This window comes from Microdochium trichocladiopsis (assembly GCF_020744255.1).
Source record: "Microdochium trichocladiopsis strain MPI-CAGE-CH-0230 chromosome Unknown B0I36scaffold_6, whole genome shotgun sequence".
In the NCBI taxonomy this organism is placed as follows: Eukaryota; Fungi; Ascomycota; class Sordariomycetes; order Xylariales; family Microdochiaceae; genus Microdochium; species Microdochium trichocladiopsis.
The window spans coordinates 151,005-170,006 of NW_025763549.1; the positions used below are offsets into that span (position 1 = coordinate 151,005).

The following is a 19,002-nucleotide window of genomic DNA, read 5'->3' on the forward strand; positions in this document are numbered from 1 at the left end:
TCTGTCAAAAGACGAGGTCACAGACTTCTATTTGGATAAGCTGCTCACAAGGAATCGAATCTAAAGCTCATCGGATCGCAAATGTCGAAATACGATACCAAGGCACGATAGTCCCTGAGCCAGAGGGGCTTTAGCCTTGAGTTGCTCATTCGTGCAACTCCAGACCGGCACTAGCCGTATATACAAGCCGCGGAGAAGAGCAGACCTCTCGGCAGCAGCCGGTATCTTCGATTCTCTTCGAGCCTGAATGGCATACTTTTGCAGGGGCTCAATCCGTCACCGAGGACGTGCTGCGCCTGTCGTCCTCTCGATGGCATCTGATCTGCACACGGGCACGAGGAAGCCTCTGCGATTCGCTCAAGCTCGATCAGCGTGGTGGGCCTCGCCTCGATCGCGCGCCCTGCAAGCTTGCAGGTCACACGTCGCACACGAGAGTTATTGGCCTCGGAGCACCTTCTGCATGTAGCAGGTGCCGAGATCGACAGGGCCTGCAAATTGGGCCCCATAGGACGGCAGCTTAAAATGCGGTGCATGGCTGGACCAGGAACATCTGTGGGGGGCCAGGGGCACTCCTTGCACGCGCCGCTGGTGGCTTGGGAGGGAACCTGTGGGTTGTATTGCTCACATAATAGTACGACGACACGGTCTGGGCATGGGCCGGCTGGCACATGTCAATAACGTCTGAGAGTATTATTTGTCCTGCCCGCGCATTGACGATGACGACGCCACGGTGCCCTATAAAGATGAATGCCCGACCCGCCCGCCAGCAACACTCTTGAGCTACTCCAGCCCTCACTGCCGGCCAAGCTCACAATCGTTGCGGCTTTATCCCTGCTTGTCGTCGAGGATCCCGCCATCCCATCAGATCCCCAGTCACCATGAAGTGGTCACTAGCCCTTGCTGCGCTCGCAGCCTCGAGCACCGAGGCTATCCGCATCCTGCAGACCAACGACGATGGCTGGGCCGAGCTGTACCTGCGCTCATTCCACGACGCGTTGGGAGCTGCCGGCCATGATGCTGTAGTCTCTGCCCCTGCTGAGAACCAGTCTGGCACAGGTGAGAAGACATTTGGACAGGCAGGACAGCAACCAGGCAGGACAGATGACTGACCCCAAGCCAGGATCCAATGACAAGGAGCCCGAGCCTCGCAAGACGGCCTGCCAGTACAACAGCTGCCCAGCCAACAGCGGGCCCGTCGGCACCAACACAACCGACACGCGACTCAACTGGGTCAACTCGTACCCCGTGACGTCGCTCAAGTACGGCCTCAGCACATTTGGCCCGCAGATCTGGAACGGCCAGGCCCCCGAGCTCATCGTGTCGGGCCCGAACGTCGGCATCAACGCCTGGCTCGGCGACTTCTTCTCGGGCACTGTCGGTGCTGCCGTCTACGGCGCCAAGAATGCTGGGATCCCGTCCATCGCCTTCTCGGGCAAGTCGGAGGGCACCCTGGCCTGGAACACGAGCCCTGTGCCCGTCCGCAGCACCTTCTACGCCCAGATCGGCACCAAGATCACCAACGCCGTCATCGCCTCGGGCGTCCCTTACCTGCCCGCCAACATCTTCCTCAACGTCAACTTTCCCGAGGTCACCGACTCGTGCAACAGCCTCGACGATGTCACATATGTGCTTACCCGCATCAACATCGGCCTCTTCTCGGCCCCGGACGCCCTTCACTGCGGCACCACCCGCCTGCCCTCCGAGTTTGACGTCATCAACCGCAAGGGCTGTTATGTGACTGTCAGTGTTGGTGATGCCAATGACAAGACCACGGCCTCTGCCGACAAGCAGAAGGCTGTCATTGACAAGATCGGCAGCCTCTTCACCTGCATCTAAGGGATGAGCAAGTGCGTAAGGGAAAAACATTGTATCTGTCACAGATAGCTCTCGGCGTAATGTAATAATACTGCTCAACACAATGTACCGACCGCTGGCAAGAATTCATGCTTGGTGAACTCTGTTCGGAGCCCTGCCATCATCGCAGATCAGGGTAAGCGCTCAGTGACATAATACCGCCGGTGTGGACGAAGAGGACGTTTCCCTGCACCTCTCCCTGCCTGACCATTTCACAAAGTCCTGTGAGTGCTTTCCCCGAGTAGACCGGATCAGTGACAAGGCCCTCTTTTGTGGCTGCAAGTTTGATGCCGTCCTTCGTCTTCTTGTCCAGCTGGCCGTAACCCCCGCCGTGCCATCGATCGTCAATAACGAAATCATCCGCGACGATGTGACCTTTTGACACGCCAATCTTGTCGGCTGTCGAGTTCGCAATGCCAAGCACCAAAGTCTCCATATCTTTTATGGACTTAGGCCCAGCAAGGACACCGATCAGACGCCTCGGCTGTGATGTCTCTCCCCGGTTAGCCCTCTCTTGGTCTGCCAGCTTGAAACCAGCCACCATGCCGCCCAGGGTGCTGCCAGACATCAATGCCACAACAACAACATCAAAGTGCACGCCCATCTCCGCTTCCTGCTGTTCGATCTCAAACGCCCATCGCGCATAGCCCAGGCCGCCTAGCGGGTGCGTCGACGCCCCAGATGGGATCCAGTAGCTTTCCGGGTCCTTCTGCAGGATCTCCTGTTTGTCCTTGCCCGCCGCGTGCGTAGCCGACATGAGATGCGTCAGCTGCACATTGCCAAGCTCGTTGTACGACTCGCTGACGTGCCGGTCCGCAGCGCCGCTCCGATCCCGCACGAGATCGTTGATGAGCAGAGTCGCCTCGAAGCCCAGCTTGGCGGCTGCCGCGGCGACTTGGCGCACGTGGTTGCTCTGCACGCCGCCCTCGGTGACGATCCGGCTTGGCCGAGGCTGTTGGGCCAGAGCATCCGCGAGGACTGTGTACCTAAATTAGCGAAGTCTTGAGCGTCTTCGGGTGGATTCTGGGACGACTGTACCATATTCGAGCTTTCTCAGCTTGTTGCCTCCGCCGCCGCCCAGGCCGCTGTTGGCGTCTTCCCTCTTGACAAAGATCTTGGTCGAAGTGTTGTTGCCGCCATCTGTGAGATGCGCGGACAACCGTCCAAGGGACTCGATTGGTGGCGGCGTGGGGAAGAGAAGAGGGACCCTCGGGATTGCCGCGAGTTGTGCAGGGATTGACGCCATGACGGGATGCGCCGGTTTTGGCATTGTAGTTTTCAGTATGGACAGGCAAGATTGTGTTTTGACGGTAGCAGTGTTGGAACTTGGAAGAGCGACGTGCTCGAGATATTCTACGGAGGGTCGTGGCGCTGACTGATGTGCTGACAAGTTAATCGCATGGGAGGAAGCTGGCCAGGGATGACATCATCGCAGCATCGCACCTCTCCCCAGCCTGGCAATATTGGGCGACATAATTATTTATTCTTCTTTGAATTTGCATTGCATCTCTTTCCCCCGTTCCAAGCTTTGGCGAATTATCAATTCTGGAAATTCACTTGAATTGATTCCACTTGACATGTCTAGCGATTTCATTTTCAATTACGCGAGTTAAGTTCTCATCAAATGTCGTGCATTCCACGATCTGTGGCGAGCTGGATTGAATAAGCCTTCTAGATCAGGCTGTTGATCAAGGCGATCCCCTCTTTTCGCCAGTTGTCCCTCTCAGGCTTGCTCGTGATGTTCGCATCATACTTGAACACCAGCGGATCGCCCAGACACCTCGACGCCCTCGCATAACGCGGCCACTTCTCCACGGCCTGCCGGTTCGTGGGCGCCGCATCCCGCCGGCCCTCCCACCTGTTCGGGTCGCCCGAGTTGACAAACGCAATGTAGTCGCTCGCCATGAGCCGCGCGAGGTCGCGGAACTCGTTGCCGAGCCCCTGGAACGGCGGCGTGCGGTTGGGCGCGTAGCCGACGCCGAGGAGGTTGTACTGCGCAAAGGCGACCTCTGCGAAGTGGGCGGAGCCGTCGAGCGGTCCTGCCCACGCCGGGATCGCGTTGAAGTGGTAGCAGTAGGCCGGGAGGCCGAGCTCGGCCCAGCGCTGGCATGTCGCGCGGCGGCTGGCGATCAGGCGGTCGCTGAAATAAGTGGCCGCGTTTAGGTACTGCAGGCCGTAAGGGTAAGCCGATGGGATGTAGTCCGCGGGCAAGTTGGGAAACGAGTTGTCGGCCATGCCGGCCGGGTACAGCTCGACAATCTTGTCCTTGAAGGCGTCCGTGTAGGAGCTGGGAAGGGCAGCGCGGAACTGCTCGGTCGTGTTGATGGCCGAGGGAGGAGTGATGCCGGTTGCCTCGGCAGTATTGGCACCCGTGATGATCGGGACGCGCACGAACTGGCCATTGCGGAACTGCTGCTTCGAGTTCACGGCAATAAAGTCGTTGTCGATGGCTGGCCGCCAGTTGATGAGAGCGGTCGTGTTGATGGCAGTGTTGAGTTGGTCAGTGGGCACCTCCCGCAGGCACTTCAAAGTATCAGGCTGGCCCTCGCAACCTGCGCGGGCGACGAGCTGGTTGTACTGTGCCTGGGAAGCGTTTTGAGGTAGGTCATCTGAGATGGGATATCCAGAGTCCATGACAGCTGTGCGGAAGAGATCGTCATCACGACCACCATAGGCGAGGAGCTGTCTGCCCACAGACTGGCCGCCAGCGCTCTGGCCCCAGATTGTGACTTGGGACGGATCACCGCCGAAAGCGCGAATGTTCTCATGTACCCACTGCAGCGCAAGACGCTGGTCCCGGAGGCCAAAGTTGGAGTCTCCGCCGTCGGCGACCTCCTGGCTTGCCAGAAAGCCCCAGGCGCTGAGTCGGTAATTGAGGTTGACAGCGATAATGGGCTGGCCCATCTCCACGGAGCGGTCGACAAGAAACGTCAAGTTGTATCGAGCATCAGAACCGGATCCTTGGACGAAGCCGCCGCCAAATATCCAGACCAGCACTGGTAGGGGCTTGCCGAACAACCCTGCTGGCCGGTAGACGTTGAGGAGCAGACAGTCCTCGCTGGCTGCATAGCCCCAGGCCGAGGACTACATATTGTGTCAAGAGTCAGCCATGAAAACCGCTGCCTGCCAATGAAGGCATCTTTGCGGAAAATAATTGAACTTACGCCATAACCAATGCAGGCAGGGCCAAGGGCCTTCGCATCTCTGCCGTCAGCCCATGACTCATTGTACGAGGCCGGGTTGCGGAATCTCCGGTTGCCCACTGGAGGCTGCGCGTACGGAATGCCTAGGAAGTAGTCCTGGTTGTACTGCGAGTTGTAGACACCAGTCAAGGTGCCATTCTTGACAGTGACACGAGGATCCTCATGAGCACTAGCAACCTGCGTTGCTGCAAGAGCTGTCCCGAGAAATAGTGAGAACTTCATGGTCGGAGTCGTGATCCGCGAGGGCAAAGTTGAGGGGATCGGCAATATTGCATCCGGTCCCCGGCTTTATGTATGTGACCCGGACAGTAGCTGGTGCTTTTATGAGGATAAACATTAGGCAAAACAAGCACCAGGCACATCGTGATGACCTCGTGGACCCCCTGCCAAATACTAAATGTTTATCCAGGACGTTTTGTTCCCCGCATGCAACGCTGCAAAGTACGGGGTGCTGTATGCAGATCCGGCACCACTCAGGCTTAGACCCTGGCCTCGTTCTCGCGATCCCCCGTCTCTACCCCAGCCTGGGGTCCCCGCGCTGTCGGGGTCAACCCGCCGCTGTCGGTGGCAACGAACCCGCTCTTTGCACCCCCCTGCCCGTTTAGCTCCTCCTTTGGCTGTAGTCAGTCGGCCAGTAGCCGTGGGCAGCGATGACACGAAGTCGGCTTCGCTTCGGTCATTAATTGCCGAAGCGTTCATACTACACCAAATCAAGGCGGGGTCATCGCTTGGCGGAGCAAGAAGTCCTCCGGGGCCCGAGGCTTCTTGTGACCTCATCTCGAGCACGTATTTATGGCTCTGTGCAGGAAACCGGAGCTCACGGGGGTCATGGTATGGCATCGAGTTTCTTAATCATAATCATTCAACTGTGAGAATTAACAAAGGCGCACAAAACAAATCACGCTAGATGCACCGCCTCCAACAATCCCACAAATGCCGCCTCGATCGCCGCGAGCCAGGTCGCTCCCACTGAATCCGCGTCGTCGCTGCTGGGTGCCGGGCGATAAACCTGGCCGCCAGGAGCAGGCTGCTGTATCATACCCTCGCGCGGGTTCTCGTCACTAGATAATCCCCAAGTTAGCATTGTTCCTCGGTATCAGTCAACGCCACGCCACGCCACGCAGCGAAACTACCACTACTACGACTACGACGACTTACTGCAATGAAAACCTGCCAAAGAACTCCATGATCATGGTCGTGGCGTTGAAGGTCGCCGTCACGGGGCGTTCGTTCCACTCATACGTCTTGGGCCAGTAGTGCAGCCCGCCGTGCCAGACGAGGGTAACAAGACCGCGGGGGTCCGTGTGCTCGCCGTAGACGAACCGCTTCGAGTCGGCGCCGAGCTTCTTATTGCCCGGGTCGCCGACGGCATCCCACGTGCGCGTCGACCGGCGGATGTCCTCCGGGTCGAGGCCGTTGCGGCGCGCCCACTCGGCGGCCCAGTAGTCGAGCGCCGGCGTGCAGGCGTAGTGCTTCTCGGCGAGCCCGCCGCCATACCGGATCGTCTCGTCGCCGGCGCCGTGGAACGCCATGATGGGGATGCCCTTGCGGCCCGGCTTGCACGGCAGGATGTCGTCGCGCGGGTGGCAGTGCGGGTCGCCGCTGTGGTCGCGCCAGTAGCCGCTGTCCTCGAGCAGCCGCCAGCTTGCGCGGGGCGGCATGTCGGGCCACTTGTAAAAGTAGGAGCCCGAGACGGCGGCAAAGGCGGCGATCTGGGTCGAGAGGACCGGGTGGCAGGCGAGCATGTTGGCCATGCCGCCGCCCTGGCTCATGCCCGTGGCGTAGATGCGCGTCTCGTCGACGCACAGCTCCTGCTTGATGTGCTCGAGCAGCGCCGCGACGTAGCCCATGTCGTCGACGCCCCGGAGCGCAATGGCCGGCGACACCTCCCACATCCGGCCGGCGTACTCCTCCGTCGACTCCGGGTACACGGCAATGTAGCCCCGGCGGTTGAACTCGGGCCGGTGCAGCTCGCTGACCGGCTCCTGCATCGTCGAGTTGCCGCCTCCGCCATGGAAGGCAAGGATGACCGGGTTGGGTACGGTCGGGTCATAGCTGGGGGGCAGCCAGATCCCATACTTGCGGTCTCGGCCGATGGTGACATTGAGCATGGTGAGGTTGACGTGCGAGAGGACTCCCAGGGGAACAGGCACGGTTTTGCCGCACCCAGACGAGGCGACGGGCGGCCGCTGTGGCTGAGGCTGGTATGGCCATGCTCTTGAGTGGCGCTGGTGATGTTGCTGGTCCTGTCGTCGTGAGCCGGCGGCAGGCGAGGCCGCGACAAAGGCGGCCATCGCGGCCACGACCAGGGTTGAGAATTGCATCACGGATTTGGAGTGGCGTCGGTTTGCAGGCGGCGTTGTCTGCCGGCCGGCCAGGTTGTCCTCGCAGCTCACGCCACGCAGTTCACACTGGAAGAGCGGATCGGATGACTGACAGCAGAGGTAGACGACATTAGCTGCTATGTGTAGAGGGGAGGAGAGCGTGGCAATTCGAAATCCTCCTGACTGAGACCCAGAAAACTTGGCGTGCTGGCGGCCAACATGGCGTGCTGAAACCAGCAGATCGTGGCTTGCTTGCGGGCAGCGTCCCGTCCGGGCAGACAAGGCGGCACAAGGGGTGGAGGGGTCCAGACCACCAAGTCACAGCATGAAAAAAGGTACAACGGATTGTCCAGCCCCATTATTCACTCGTCTGGGGCCGAAAAACCCCTGAAGCGATGCCCATTACGGGTTAGTCTAGGCATTATTATTTGCAGGCCCTGACGGAGCAAGCCTTCAGGGTCATTCTGCAAGTGGGCGCTCAGCTCTTAGGGCTGCCGCTCCTGTCTATGTGTCCTACTGGGGCTTTCAATTCGCAAAGCGCTCCTTCTTTGCTGCGTCCTCCCGCGACACATGCACAGGTCAGCCCAGGGGTGCTCTGGCTCAGGCTAGGGCTGTCTCCGCGCTATCGGCCGAATGAGCCCAGTGGGCTTTGGGATTCTGTCCCATCGAGTCTGGCCGGTGCGGAATGAAAAGGACCCCGATGACTGCTGATGCTCGGCCATGAACATCGTTCGTCTGCGGTATTTGCCTGGCTGCTTGCCAACACGGCCCCAAAGTTTTACGCGTTTCCCACATTTCCAGCACGCGGTTTCGGTGGGGGGATTGGCTATGGCCGCGGTCATTCCCCAGAATCACGGCCCAACCCCGCTGTCAATCACAGTCGATCGTTTTGCTCTGCGATGGACCCTGAAGCTCCGTCTGCTCTGGATATGCAAGCTGTGGAAGCAAACCGCATCGGAGCACGCAGGCCTGGAAGACATGCTTTTCAGGCGGCTAGGAGTACGCACACGGCAGGCCAAACAAAACCTGCTTCGAGCTTGGTTTGAGAGCCAAATGCAGCATCGAGGTCAGGTCATGGTTAAGATCATCGGCTGCTCTTGAGATCCGCACGAGGTTTCATAACCACAGCGTTTGCGGCCCTCGCGCGCTCGCAAGTCAAAGAATTGATTCTTCAAGGCAAGCCTGGAGATGACATGCACTGACTGAGTTAACAAAGAGGCTTGGTGGGCCGCGCGGAGGTGGCTTGAAACCTTCTGGAGCTCAAACACGACGGCACAAACATTGTCGCAGGCTGCTCAGTGTCGTCAACACCGAATGCCAATCTATGAATACGGCGAGAGAGCCTGCCACACATCAAGTACAGTGCCTGCCGTGGTGTAGAGAGAGCCTCAATGCTGGAACGGTCCACGCTTGCCTGTAGCGTGGCCGCCGCGTCTGCCAAGCGTCGGACACGCGGCCCCAGCCTCTGCCGCACGCGCAGCTGGCCTCCCCTCCACCTCGAAAAGTCTCTGCAAGGCACATCTCCTGCAGGTACGGGAGCCTACACGAATGGCACGCACTCTTGGTGGTGGCGGCGGCCTGCGACTCGCGAGCATGAGCTCCAGCCAAGGAAGGGAGAGAGGACCGAGGAGGGCTTGGACGGCGCTTGGAAGTTCTTGAGGGTTCAGCCAGACGAATAAATATTCCAGCCGTGATTAATTAGTCCCCAGTCCACCCACCACACCACCTGACAGAGGTGCGACAGGATCAGCACCAAGGGACTTGGAACGGAGGCTGTGCAACGGCGCCAAGCGGCTTGGGGGCCCGGGCGCTTGTGAGGCGGCGAGTCGCAGACCACGGCCCCTGAATCCAGGCGAGATTGCCCCTTTTTCTTGGGATCCACACCCACTCACTTGCTTCGTCTTCCTCTTGTTCTCCGCACCCCTGTCGGCCAGTCATTTGCCGTTGCTCGCCCACCTTTTTTTTGTAATGTCCCGAGCGGGAACACGAGCAAGCACCCTGAAGCCGCTGGTCCCGTGGGACAAGCAAAGGGTTTTTTGGCAGGACATGAATGCGAATGACACTGGAGCAGAAGGAAGACGTGCGTTATGCTCGAGGTCATCTGGTGTGATATGGCAGTATTAATCGAGAGAAGTGGCAAGTTCTGGTCGAGACTGACATCGGCTGCCCTGATCTGCCAAGCAGGCGTGTTGACGTCGCCCAAGAGGTCCCAAGAGATGCCCAAGGCGCCCCTGTCCCTGTCTCGTTCTCATGGTTGGTGTACTACGTAGTCCAGCCAGGCCCGCATCTCCACCCGGCTGCGATCCCCCATGGTGAACGAGTCCCTCCTCCTCCCAATTCTTCCTGCTGTTGCCCGCTGTGCCTGCTTGTCCATCTGCTTTCCCGCCATACGTACACTTGCGACTGTCGTGCGTGGACCCCAAACGACACTCGACAACCACGCTACAAGCTGCTGCCGCTGCACTGCCCTTGTCCGTGCTCGGTACTCGGACATCCAGTCGCTGACGTTGCTTGACCCATTCCACTTCTCTTCAGTGACGGGTGACACTCTCTACCTACCTACGCAGACTCATCTACTGTGACTGCTCGTCGCCTTTGCTCTGTCACTCACTATCCCACTCGCTCAATACGCCCATCTTGTGCGGAGGCTTTGTCGTCGCCTCACTTCGGACAGCCATTCTCTCGCCTGGGGAGCGCCGGTCGTGTCCCTCGACGTCCTTCGCGACAACTCCTCGGCTTGACTCGACAAGTCACAAAGGTCTTCGTCGACTTGCATCGGGGGAGGAATCCGACTCTCTCGCCAAGCGACACCTCTCTGCTTTCTCTGTCTTCTGATCTATCCGCAGCCAGCACCATTCTCTCACCATGGTCCGGTTAAGTCTGCAAGGCCTGGCCGTCGCTGGCCTGGCTGCTCAGCGTGCATCCGCCGCGCTGCCGGCCATTGACTGGCAGGACAACAGTGAGTCTGCCCGTTTTCATGTCGTCTCTTCTCCCCTTTCTCTATCCATGTGCTCTGCTGCCCACCCTCCCGGCACTTGGATGCCCGGCATGAAAGAAGCACTTGCCTGTATTTCGACCCATCCCTGCATCCCACGTTGGCTAGAAGTGCACTTCACGTCACTCGTCGTATAGGAGAGTCCAACGGCATCGCTACTGGCGTCCATCCCCTCGGCCTCCCCCGGCTTCGGCTCCGGCGTCTTTGCTCCGGCTTTCACGGACGACGCTCATTCTCGCACATTACTTCCTCCTCGCCCTCCCCGCCTTCCAGCATGACATGTTGCGTATCATGAACGCCCAAAAACACATGAGACTAACCACCCACGCCCAGAGTCCATCGCGGCCGCGGCCAAGCTCGTTGCACAGGACATGTTGTCATTCTACCCTCCATACAACGGCGTGCTGGGCTGGACGATCGGTATCCTGCCTGGCCCGCCACCGGACGGCGACTACTACTGGTGGCAGGGCGGAGCCATGTGGGGGACGCTGCTCGACTACCGGCACTACACTGGCGACACGTCGTTTGACAAGTTCATTACGGAGGCGATGACGGCGCAGGTGGGCAACAACAAGGACTACAACCCGCGCAACTGGTCGGCATCGATGGGCAACGACGACCAGGCGTTCTGGGGCATGTCGGCCATGATCGCGGCCGAGACGGGGTACACGGACCCGCCAAAGGACCAGGCGCAGTGGCTGGCGCTGGTGCAGGCCATCAACTACGAGCAGACCAACCTGGAGCGGCGGGCGCCCGACGACGGGACGCCGTGCTCGTGGGGCCTGCGATGGCAGGTGTACCAGACCAACAACGGCTGGGACTACATCAACACCATCTCCAACGCGTGCTATATGAACATGGCGGCCCGACTGGGGCGGTACTACGGCAACACGACGTACCTGGCGCAGGCGGAGCGGACGTACGATTTTATGAAGAAGCTGGGCTACATCAACGGCCAGTACGACGTCTTTGACGGCGCCCACCTGCCGCGCTGCGACGACATCAACAAGTTCCAGTTCTCGTACAACTCGGCGCTGCTCATCCAGAGCACCGCCTTCATGTACAACGCCACCAACGGCGACGCAAAGTGGAAGGCCGAGCTCGACAGCCTCATCAAGCGCACCATCGAGGTCTTCTTTGGCGACAAGGGCATCGCGTTCGAGCTCAACTGCGAGGCCGCAAAGTGCACCACCGACATGGAGTCCTTCAAGGGCTACCTCCACCGCTGGATGGCCTACGCCATGCAGCTCGCCCCCTACACGCGCCAGACCATCATGCCGGTCCTGCAGAGCAGCGTCAAGGCCGCCGTCAAGACGTGCACGGGCGGCGCCAACGGGCGCATGTGCGGTTTCCGGTGGAGCAGCGGGCAGTTTGACGTATGTATTTTTTCTTTTTCTACCTCTGGTCCTCTGCTTGTGTACACATACAGATAGATCCAACATGGGCTAACCTTTTCCTTTCTTCTCACAACACAGAAAGAGTCAGCAGGCCACCAGATGAACGTCCTCGGCGCCCTCATCTCCGTCATGGACCCGGCCACCATCCAGCCCATGCTCAACAACAAGACGGGCACCTCGGTAGGCGACTTCAACGCGGGCAGCGACGCCGTCGACCCCATGAGCTTCGCGCCCATCACCACGGGCGACAAGGCCGGCGCGGGCATCGTCACCGCCATCATCATGGCCGTCGCGCTGGGTGCCTTCGCCTGGATGAGCATTGATTAAACTTTCCGAGGGAAGGCGCGCACGAGAGAGATTAGATTGGATCGGATCGGCCCGGGTGTGCTCATATGAGATGATTGAAGGAGGGAAGGGGTGGCTCGGGCGGTAGTGGCAGGCAGACCTGAGAACTCTTTTCTGGGAAGAGAAAAGTTCAGCGTCTGGTCCCCAGCTGCTGGTACTCTCCCCCACGACCTCTGCTCTGGCCTCGCCTGGCCTGGACTCTTGCCCAGCCGTCGACACATCTAACAAATACTTGCTTGAACCAATTTTACATACAATGGCGCATCAAACTGATAAACTTGGGATTTTTTTTTCACCTTTCTCTTTTTTGACACAGCAGGATGTATGTACATAATTAAAGACAAGACCATTTTCACTTCAAACACCCCCAATGCGTTGAGGCTGTGCTAAAAAAAGATGACATGTCGGCACCACGGTTCAGGACTCGGTGGAAGAACAGACCCAGAAAAAGAAACAACGGGTTTTGACCCCACGGTCCCCCGTGGTGCTGATGGTATTGGTCCCATATTCACTTTATGTCTGTCTCTACTACTTGGATCTACCAGGAGCGTCGGTGTGGTCAGGTATCGAGACTGATTCCCACGGAAGGATGTAAGCATGAGTGTCCGTGTAATCTGTGGTATCACGGAGGTGCGCAAGCACAGCATCCGAGAATACGGCGCTTGGCTTCACGCGAACCTCTTGAACCTTGCGTTCACCACCACCACCAATACTGCTGTCACCACTTCCTCCAAGTCCAGCTCCAACGAGCTCAATCTTGGTCCGCAATGCAACAGACAAGCATTCCCCTAGAGCCCGCAGGTCGCCCCGACGGCTGGTCAGCAGCGAGGGGACGACGACGGCGTCGTCGTCGTCGGGCGGGTACATCAAGGCATAAAGCTTGCCGAGACCAGTCACAGAATCGGCAGTACCCGCGCTGCTCGAGAGGCTGGCCCGGCCGTGCTCGAGCAGGATGACCACCATCTCGGCATACAGCCACGCGACAAGGACGCTCCCGTGCGTAGTGAACTCCCCTGGCGATGTGGCGACGTTGGAATTACGGAACCTCGCGGCATCCGACACCTCGAGGCGGAGCATGTCGAGAAGCTCGTGCAGGATGGGATCCAGGCAGAGACTGTGCATCGGGACGACGACGCCGCCGCATTCGACGAGCACTCTCCTGAGCATCCGTACTCTCCGCTTCGTGACAAGGGTCCGCACCGCGTGTTCGAGCTGATCCGCCGGCCACGTCGCGGGCGGATGATTGTCCAGAACGAGCGACAGCAAAAAAGAAGAATGGCTGTCGAGGGCCGCCTCTAGCACTGTCGGTCTTCGAGGAGGAGCCTTCTTGATAGACATGGAGTCCGGCGCTAGTAACCTGGACGGCAGTGTGCTGGCGCGCAGCTGCAGACTTGACAGGCCGTCGTGGTCCAGAAAGACCCGGATCACGGCTTCGGCTATGCCCTTTTCCGTACGGTCGCTTCCGATGGCAAGGTCGAGAGGAGTACTGCCAAAACTGTTGGCTTTCGACGGGCTGGCCCCTCTGTCCAGGAGCAGCGACACGAGATCGGCGCGCTCACTCTGCACGGCGTTGTGGAGGGGCTCCATTCCTTGCTCCTCTGCCCTCTCGATCGCGTCGTCGTTGGAGCGGTCGAGGAAGTGCTCGACGATGCTTCGGTCTATGCCACCGTTGATGACGAGGAGCCCGAGTATGCTGCCGCTCACATCGACGACTTGATGCTGCTCGGCAAGGTCCATCAATGTGAACATGCAGCGTTCAAAGACGGCGGGATTGGCCGTTCTTGTCTCATGGTGATCATACGCAAGTGCGAACAGCGAAGACAAGCATGTGTGCACGTCTTCGCTGGTCATTGTCGTGGCCTGCCCGTGCTTCAACAGAAATTCGAGGCCAATGATGTTGCACTCGCGCAGAGCACAGTTGATTGCCTGGAGCTGCTGCTCCCTCGACCCAGCAACGCCGGACTCGACAAGGAGGCGGGCAATCGCGGTCTTGTCGGGCACCTCGACGGGGTCGTACTGCGCAATCTCCCCGAAAGGTCCCGTCGGGACGTCCACCCTGGTGCGGAGGGGGGAGGTGTTGTGCGTCGTCAAACTCTGGAGCGCTTTCACATGGTCGGCAGCACCGTGCTCCAACAAGAGCGTTATCATTTCCAGTGACGGGGGCGAGACTGCGTAGGTGCAGGCAACGAGAAGTATCGGCTGGCGGCACTTGTGGATCGCGTCGTCCAGATCGGGATACAACTCAAGCAGCAACCTGACCAGATCTATCCTGCCGTTCCTCACAGCGATGCCCAGCGGCGAAAAGCCCCCAAATGACGGGCCGAACAGGCGCGAGAGCTCGAAAGCCGTGGGGTTGGCCTTTGGGGCAAAGTCGCGGATGAAGTCCATGCGCAGCTCTGCGGTGTCCTGATCTCTGTATCTCGAGGCAAAGAGCGGGGTTTCAATGTCGGCTGGTGAGGCGACCTTGCAACAGGACATGAGCATACGGTAGAACATCATGGTTGGGCCGGATATCTCTGTCGGGAGGTAGAGAGACAGGAGTCGCCGTGCATCACGGAACCTCAACGTCCAGAGAGCATCTGGAAGAAGCAGTGGTATCCGGCGCGCGTCGGCGGTGCTGCCGTACTCTGCGGTGTCTAGCGATGCTCCGTGGCGACAAAGCCACTCCACTGTCTCCCAGTGACTGTAGGCGTAGGCATAGACGATTGGGGCTTGGTCGATGCTGTCCAGGGAGTTGACCGACAGTCCTGGCGTGCCTTGGCTAAGCAATTCGTCGATCAGGGCGACGTCGCCGAAAGCAGCTGCCGCGTGGAGTGCAGTGAGCATCGGCGTGCCAGATTCTTTGCTGATGTCCGACGCGCAGAGCCGTGGCGATGCACCGCTGGCAAGAAGCTTGCGAGCCAACCCAAGCCTCCCGTAGTTGAATGCGACAAACAAGGGCGTCCATGCGTAAGTTGCGGTGGGATTCATCCGGTAAGACATGAGAAGATGTTCGACACGGCACTCAGAGAAGCCTTGCGAGCTGGCGTTGACATCCGCGCCGGCGTCGAGCAGTGCTTCCACAGATCCGACCTGGTCATGTCGCACAGCCAGGTGGAGAGCGGTACAGTGCTGCGAGAACTGGCTCTTGGGCACGTAATGGATTTCTTGGTCGAAGCACCTGCCACCAGCATCCTTCTTGTGCTGCGCAGGCTCTTGCCTCGGTCGAGGCTCAGCCGGTTGAGGTCTGGGATATCGAGGTGGGTCTTGGTGTTGCAGATAGTAGTTGGACTCGAGCACACGTGGTCCACCAAAGACCTGCTCAGGCATCGTCATGTCCTCATCCACTGGCCCGAGTTCGAACAGGGGCGCTTCCGTCCTGTGCGACTGCGACCTCCAGACATGGTTAGGATCCACACCCGCGGCAAGCACCTTGCGGAGCGTACCAACCCTTCCGTGAGCTGCTGCCCAGAAGAGCGCGCGTTTCTGGTACGAAGTGGCGGCGCGGAAGTACAGCACAGGATCGACAATGTTGAAGAGCCGTGAGCTCGTGGCGGCGAGACTGGCGAGGTCCGCATAGCGACTGAGCTCGAGGGCGATGTCGTGGATGATCTCGACTGGGAGACCCGAGAAGGTAGCTGGTGGTGGTGAGTGCGTTGGCGGGGGGGACCATGTCTCCGTGGTGTGAGGGTTGTGGGTGAGGTCTGTCATTGCAGTACGTGTGCCGTAAGACGGGCGAAGCCTGTCCCACGCCACTCAAGATGGTTGTGGGATTCAAGCAGTGCACATGGACGGGTTGTGTAGATGGGTGGCAGCAGGTGTCCGGTCTGGACAGCACCAAGTGAGGGTACTTTAGGCAGTAGTCAGTTATGTGCCTGATACAGTGGGCTTGCCAAGCCATTGCATGGGGCTGTGAAGTGACACGAACCTGCACAATGAATGGACGAGTCACGCCTGCTTACCTCGGACACTTGAAATTAGCTGTTTCTCCAGTCTCACAATGAATACAGATCCAATCTATACAATGAGCACGGGCGGGCTGGCAAGAAGCAAACGAGAAAGGATTATGCGTCAATTGAAGGTGTGCCGAGACGGCTGCACACACCGGAGATGTCCATCCTGACACTCTCTCATGGCAGAGAGCAGTGTGGCAGCTGACGCTAGGCCGACCAGCGGCTTGGCCGGTAGAGCAATGCCAGAGAGTAGCGCCCATTGCGCCTAGTAAATGCATCAATTCCGCCACAGTCAGAACGCCCTATTGCCCGCCCTGTGCTTCCGCGTGCCAACTATCCAACGTGGGAGGGTTGTAAAAATAGAGCGGATCGCGTATTCAGAAAAACAAGATGATCCCGTTGTGCGCCTGTGAATGATTTTTGGTTGTGAGAAATGTTGAGCCGTGCTGGGTCGTGGATGGCGGGAGGTGCGGGTGTGCCTGTTCCTGGCTGCTTGGTTCCGGGACGAGTTCTTCGTAGCTGTCCTCTGCTGGCCTGTTTCATGCCTATCAAGGAGCAATGTTGCCGACTGCGTACGCTGGGAAAGGTGACCCCGTGGCCCGGTCGTATGTCGTACTCGCGCGGTGTGGCGCCGCCAGAGCAGATGCACGAGTCGCCTAGACCATGTCTGCTGGCTTGGCCTGCTGCCGAAGCGACATCTCGAGGGAGCGCAGCGAGTCTTGGGACGTCCTCCGGGCCGCCGAGGGTTCTGATGAGGACGGCGCCTGGTCTGTGGTGCTCTTGGAGTGCGCGGCCGAGGCCTGGTATGTGCTCTTGGGCTTGGCGGGCGCGCCGGCAGCGCCGAGGCCGTAGTCGTCGAGCTCCTGGGAGTTCTTGCCGGTCCACTCCTTCTTGTCCATGCGCTGGCGGCGGAAGTGGAAGTGGACGAGGACAACGACGACGATGATGGCTAGGACGCCGCTGAAGGTGGTGGTGGGGGTTAGCAGAAGCACTCGCGAGAAACGAGACTGATGAGCAGCCGACGGAGGAGGTGGCCACATACACAATGGAGCCGATGACGATTTCGGTTGTATGGGTGCCGGCAACGGGCAGCGCGCACGAGTCGCCGCCTGCCTCATTGATGCAGTTCTTGTCCTCCCGGGCCACCATCCGGGACAAAGTCGATGGCACCCGGCTTGCGAGCTGAGTGAGGGGCGACATGGTGGGCGTTGACGATCAGGGGGGGCGCGATCAGAGCGGTGTTGTCGGTGGCTGAAGAAGGCGACGGCGTTGCAGCACGGCAGATTGTGGGTTCGCAGGGACGGCCGGCGAGGTGCGGTCGAGTCGGGTTGTTGCCAAAGGCAGGATGTTGAGAAAGGGAGTGCGTGGTCGAGCAGAGTTGACAGCGGAGCCCTGGTGCGGGCCAAAGACGAAAACAGGCTGAAGGAGAGGCTGGACGGAACGATTGCGGCCAAGAACGGAGGAGTCGGGGTGGACGGCGTGTTGGGAGTGAAAGAGAGAGTGAGGTCGCAGGCGACAAGGAAGACAACGACGACGATGACAACAACGAACGGGGAGAGGGAAGGGGAGGAGTCTGGTCGTGGCGTGCTAATAGCGGCACAGGGCAGCCTCGGAAGGGTTCTGGGGCGCGGAAAAGGCTTGAAGGGAGGCGGCGGCAGCCTAAGGAAGCTTGGGGGGCCAGGGGCAGCAGCACGCTGATTGGGCGAGAGCACGGAGGGCTCCACTTGCACCCACCAACGCACCAACAGGTACGTACCTCGCAGCAATGCAATGCAGGGCTACCTGCCTGCAGCGGATTGCCTCGCCCGCGGCTGCAAGGGACGGCAACGCCTCCAATCGAGGCTGCCCTGGTTGGTGGGCCACGCGGCCTCCCGAGGGCTGCTTCTTTCTTCTCTCCCTCGGCTTTTGTCCACCCTTCAGCGACGACGGCGACGACGATGTTCCACGGCATGCATGCCCGCACGGGAGAGAGACGTCTCGGAGGCATCATGCGCAACGGGCCAGGTACACTCTCTCACAAGAACAAGCCTCCTTGGCATCTGCTCGACAGCGCTGATCTCGACGGGGCGGCCGGACCAAGGCAGGCAGGGCTGTGCATGACGGGTTAATTTGTCTGTAACTTCACCTTCCACGCCGCCGGAAATGGGACGAGGCAGCCTCCCGCTCGCACAGGCCAGCGCCGTCCAAGCGTTGCCGTTCGCCTGAGCCATTCTGAGACGGCGCCAATGCTCGACGCTTTTCGTCACCTTCTTCATCTTCGTATGGGTGTCCTGCGCTGGCTGGATTAGTCATATTTGGTCCTGCTTCAGCTCGTCCCGCAGTTCGCCCTGGTCGGCCCGGCGCCGGCTGTCGAGGGATCATTGCCAGTGCCTGTCTTGCACTCTGAGACGATGACGGTGATGACTGTGCTCGTCAAGCTCTATGTGCGCTGACATCCATTATGCTCGCCGCCGTATCTCTCTTCACACGTCGGGGCCACGGCTGCTGCTGGCTGCTGGCTGTGTTCTTACTGTCACGCCGCTGCTCCACGAAACACAAGCACGGGACTCGACGGAGTCAGAGAAGCCAGCCTGGCCTGCTAGTCTTGCCTGCCTCTGAGGACGTAACGGCAATATTGTCCCCAAGGCTTTGATTGTCCAAGATCTGAGCCACAAGCGCGGAATTCTTCCTCTTCTGCAGGTGGCCCCGGATCTGTCACAGTCAGCGATTCTGCTCCGCTGGCGGCCGCTGGCTTCAGGCCCCGGACCGTGGGGCCCGCCTCAAGCTCGTCTGGTGCCCGCCGCGGGCCGAGTCGCGGCTGTGGACTGGGGAAGACGTCTATTGCTGTGCCCCAAGACTCGTATCTATCATGCACTCATCCTGCCACGCGGTGACATGTTGCAAGGTTGCTGACGGTCTCGTGCGTAATGATTGGTAGGATGAGTAAGCACAGGGCGGGAGTGCTCCGGGCGG

The 19,002-nt window shown here is 59.5% G+C and overlaps 7 protein-coding genes across 7 annotated transcripts; 2 read left to right on the top strand and 5 right to left on the bottom strand.

Moving 5' to 3' along the window:
* Positions 1-702: 702 nt before the first annotated feature.
* B0I36DRAFT_324556 (survival protein sure-likephosphatase/nucleotidase-like protein) lies at positions 703-1,920 on the top strand. The gene is made up of 2 exons (XM_046154121.1): positions 703-1,056; positions 1,121-1,920. The coding sequence occupies exons 1-2, from the start codon at positions 879-881 to the stop codon at positions 1,834-1,836; spliced, it is 894 nt and encodes a 297-aa protein (XP_046011066.1). The 5' UTR covers positions 703-878; the 3' UTR covers positions 1,837-1,920.
* Positions 1,921-1,975: 55 nt separating this feature from the next.
* Positions 1,976-3,100, bottom strand: B0I36DRAFT_245857 (1-aminocyclopropane-1-carboxylate deaminase; the record flags this gene model as incomplete). Its single annotated transcript, XM_046150189.1, has 2 exons — positions 1,976-2,832; positions 2,893-3,100. The coding sequence occupies 2 exons, from the start codon at positions 3,098-3,100 to the stop codon at positions 1,976-1,978; spliced, it is 1,065 nt and encodes a 354-aa protein (XP_046011067.1).
* Positions 3,101-3,525: 425 nt separating this feature from the next.
* On the bottom strand, positions 3,526-5,279 carry B0I36DRAFT_384449 (Alpha/Beta hydrolase protein; the record flags this gene model as incomplete). The annotated part of the gene is made up of 2 exons (XM_046161004.1): positions 3,526-4,938; positions 5,019-5,279. 2 exons carry the CDS (start codon positions 5,277-5,279, stop codon positions 3,526-3,528), a joined length of 1,674 nt encoding a protein of 557 aa, XP_046011068.1.
* A 1,190-nt stretch (positions 5,280-6,469) lies between these two features.
* Positions 6,470-7,141, bottom strand: B0I36DRAFT_211558 (Alpha/Beta hydrolase protein; the record flags this gene model as incomplete). Its single annotated transcript, XM_046148917.1, has 2 exons — positions 6,470-6,659; positions 6,729-7,141. Coding segments are annotated over 2 exons (603 nt in total), but the record flags the coding sequence as incomplete, so codon positions are not given.
* Positions 7,142-10,071: 2,930 nt separating this feature from the next.
* On the top strand, positions 10,072-12,373 carry B0I36DRAFT_126180 (mannan endo-1,6-alpha-mannosidase DCW1). Its single transcript, XM_046148118.1, has 3 exons — positions 10,072-10,340; positions 10,710-11,752; positions 11,852-12,373. Exons 1-3 carry the CDS (start codon positions 10,247-10,249, stop codon positions 12,098-12,100), a joined length of 1,386 nt encoding a protein of 461 aa, XP_046011070.1. The 5' UTR covers positions 10,072-10,246; the 3' UTR covers positions 12,101-12,373.
* B0I36DRAFT_126197 (ankyrin repeat-containing domain protein) lies at positions 12,372-16,151 on the bottom strand. The gene is made up of 2 exons (XM_046148119.1): positions 16,060-16,151; positions 12,372-15,947 (listed from the first exon to the last, which is right to left on the bottom strand). Exon 2 carries the CDS (start codon positions 15,806-15,808, stop codon positions 12,647-12,649), a length of 3,162 nt encoding a protein of 1,053 aa, XP_046011071.1. The 5' UTR covers positions 15,809-15,947; positions 16,060-16,151; the 3' UTR covers positions 12,372-12,646.
* A 555-nt stretch (positions 16,152-16,706) lies between these two features.
* B0I36DRAFT_363409 (uncharacterized protein) lies at positions 16,707-17,250 on the bottom strand (the record flags this gene model as incomplete). The annotated part of the gene is made up of 2 exons (XM_046158797.1): positions 16,707-17,010; positions 17,093-17,250. 2 exons carry the CDS (start codon positions 17,248-17,250, stop codon positions 16,707-16,709), a joined length of 462 nt encoding a protein of 153 aa, XP_046011072.1.
* Between the last annotated feature and the right edge of the window lie 1,752 nt (positions 17,251-19,002).

Bases quoted from the DNA above. Each gene is read 5' to 3' on its own strand.
- B0I36DRAFT_126180 (XM_046148118.1), top strand. From the start codon at position 10,247: ATGGTCCGGTTAAGTCTGCAAGGCCTGGCCGTCGCTGGCCTGGCTGCT. The intron at 10,341-10,709 runs GTGAGTCTGCCC...ACCCACGCCCAG, and splicing joins CATTGACTGGCAGGACAACA to AGTCCATCGCGGCCGCGGCC. The intron at 11,753-11,851 runs GTATGTATTTTT...CTCACAACACAG, and splicing joins GGAGCAGCGGGCAGTTTGAC to AAAGAGTCAGCAGGCCACCA.
- B0I36DRAFT_324556 (XM_046154121.1), top strand. From the start codon at position 879: ATGAAGTGGTCACTAGCCCTTGCTGCGCTCGCAGCCTCGAGCACCGAG. The intron at 1,057-1,120 runs GTGAGAAGACAT...ACCCCAAGCCAG, and splicing joins TGAGAACCAGTCTGGCACAG to GATCCAATGACAAGGAGCCC.
- B0I36DRAFT_126197 (XM_046148119.1), bottom strand. From the start codon at position 15,808: ATGACAGACCTCACCCACAACCCTCACACCACGGAGACATGGTCCCCC.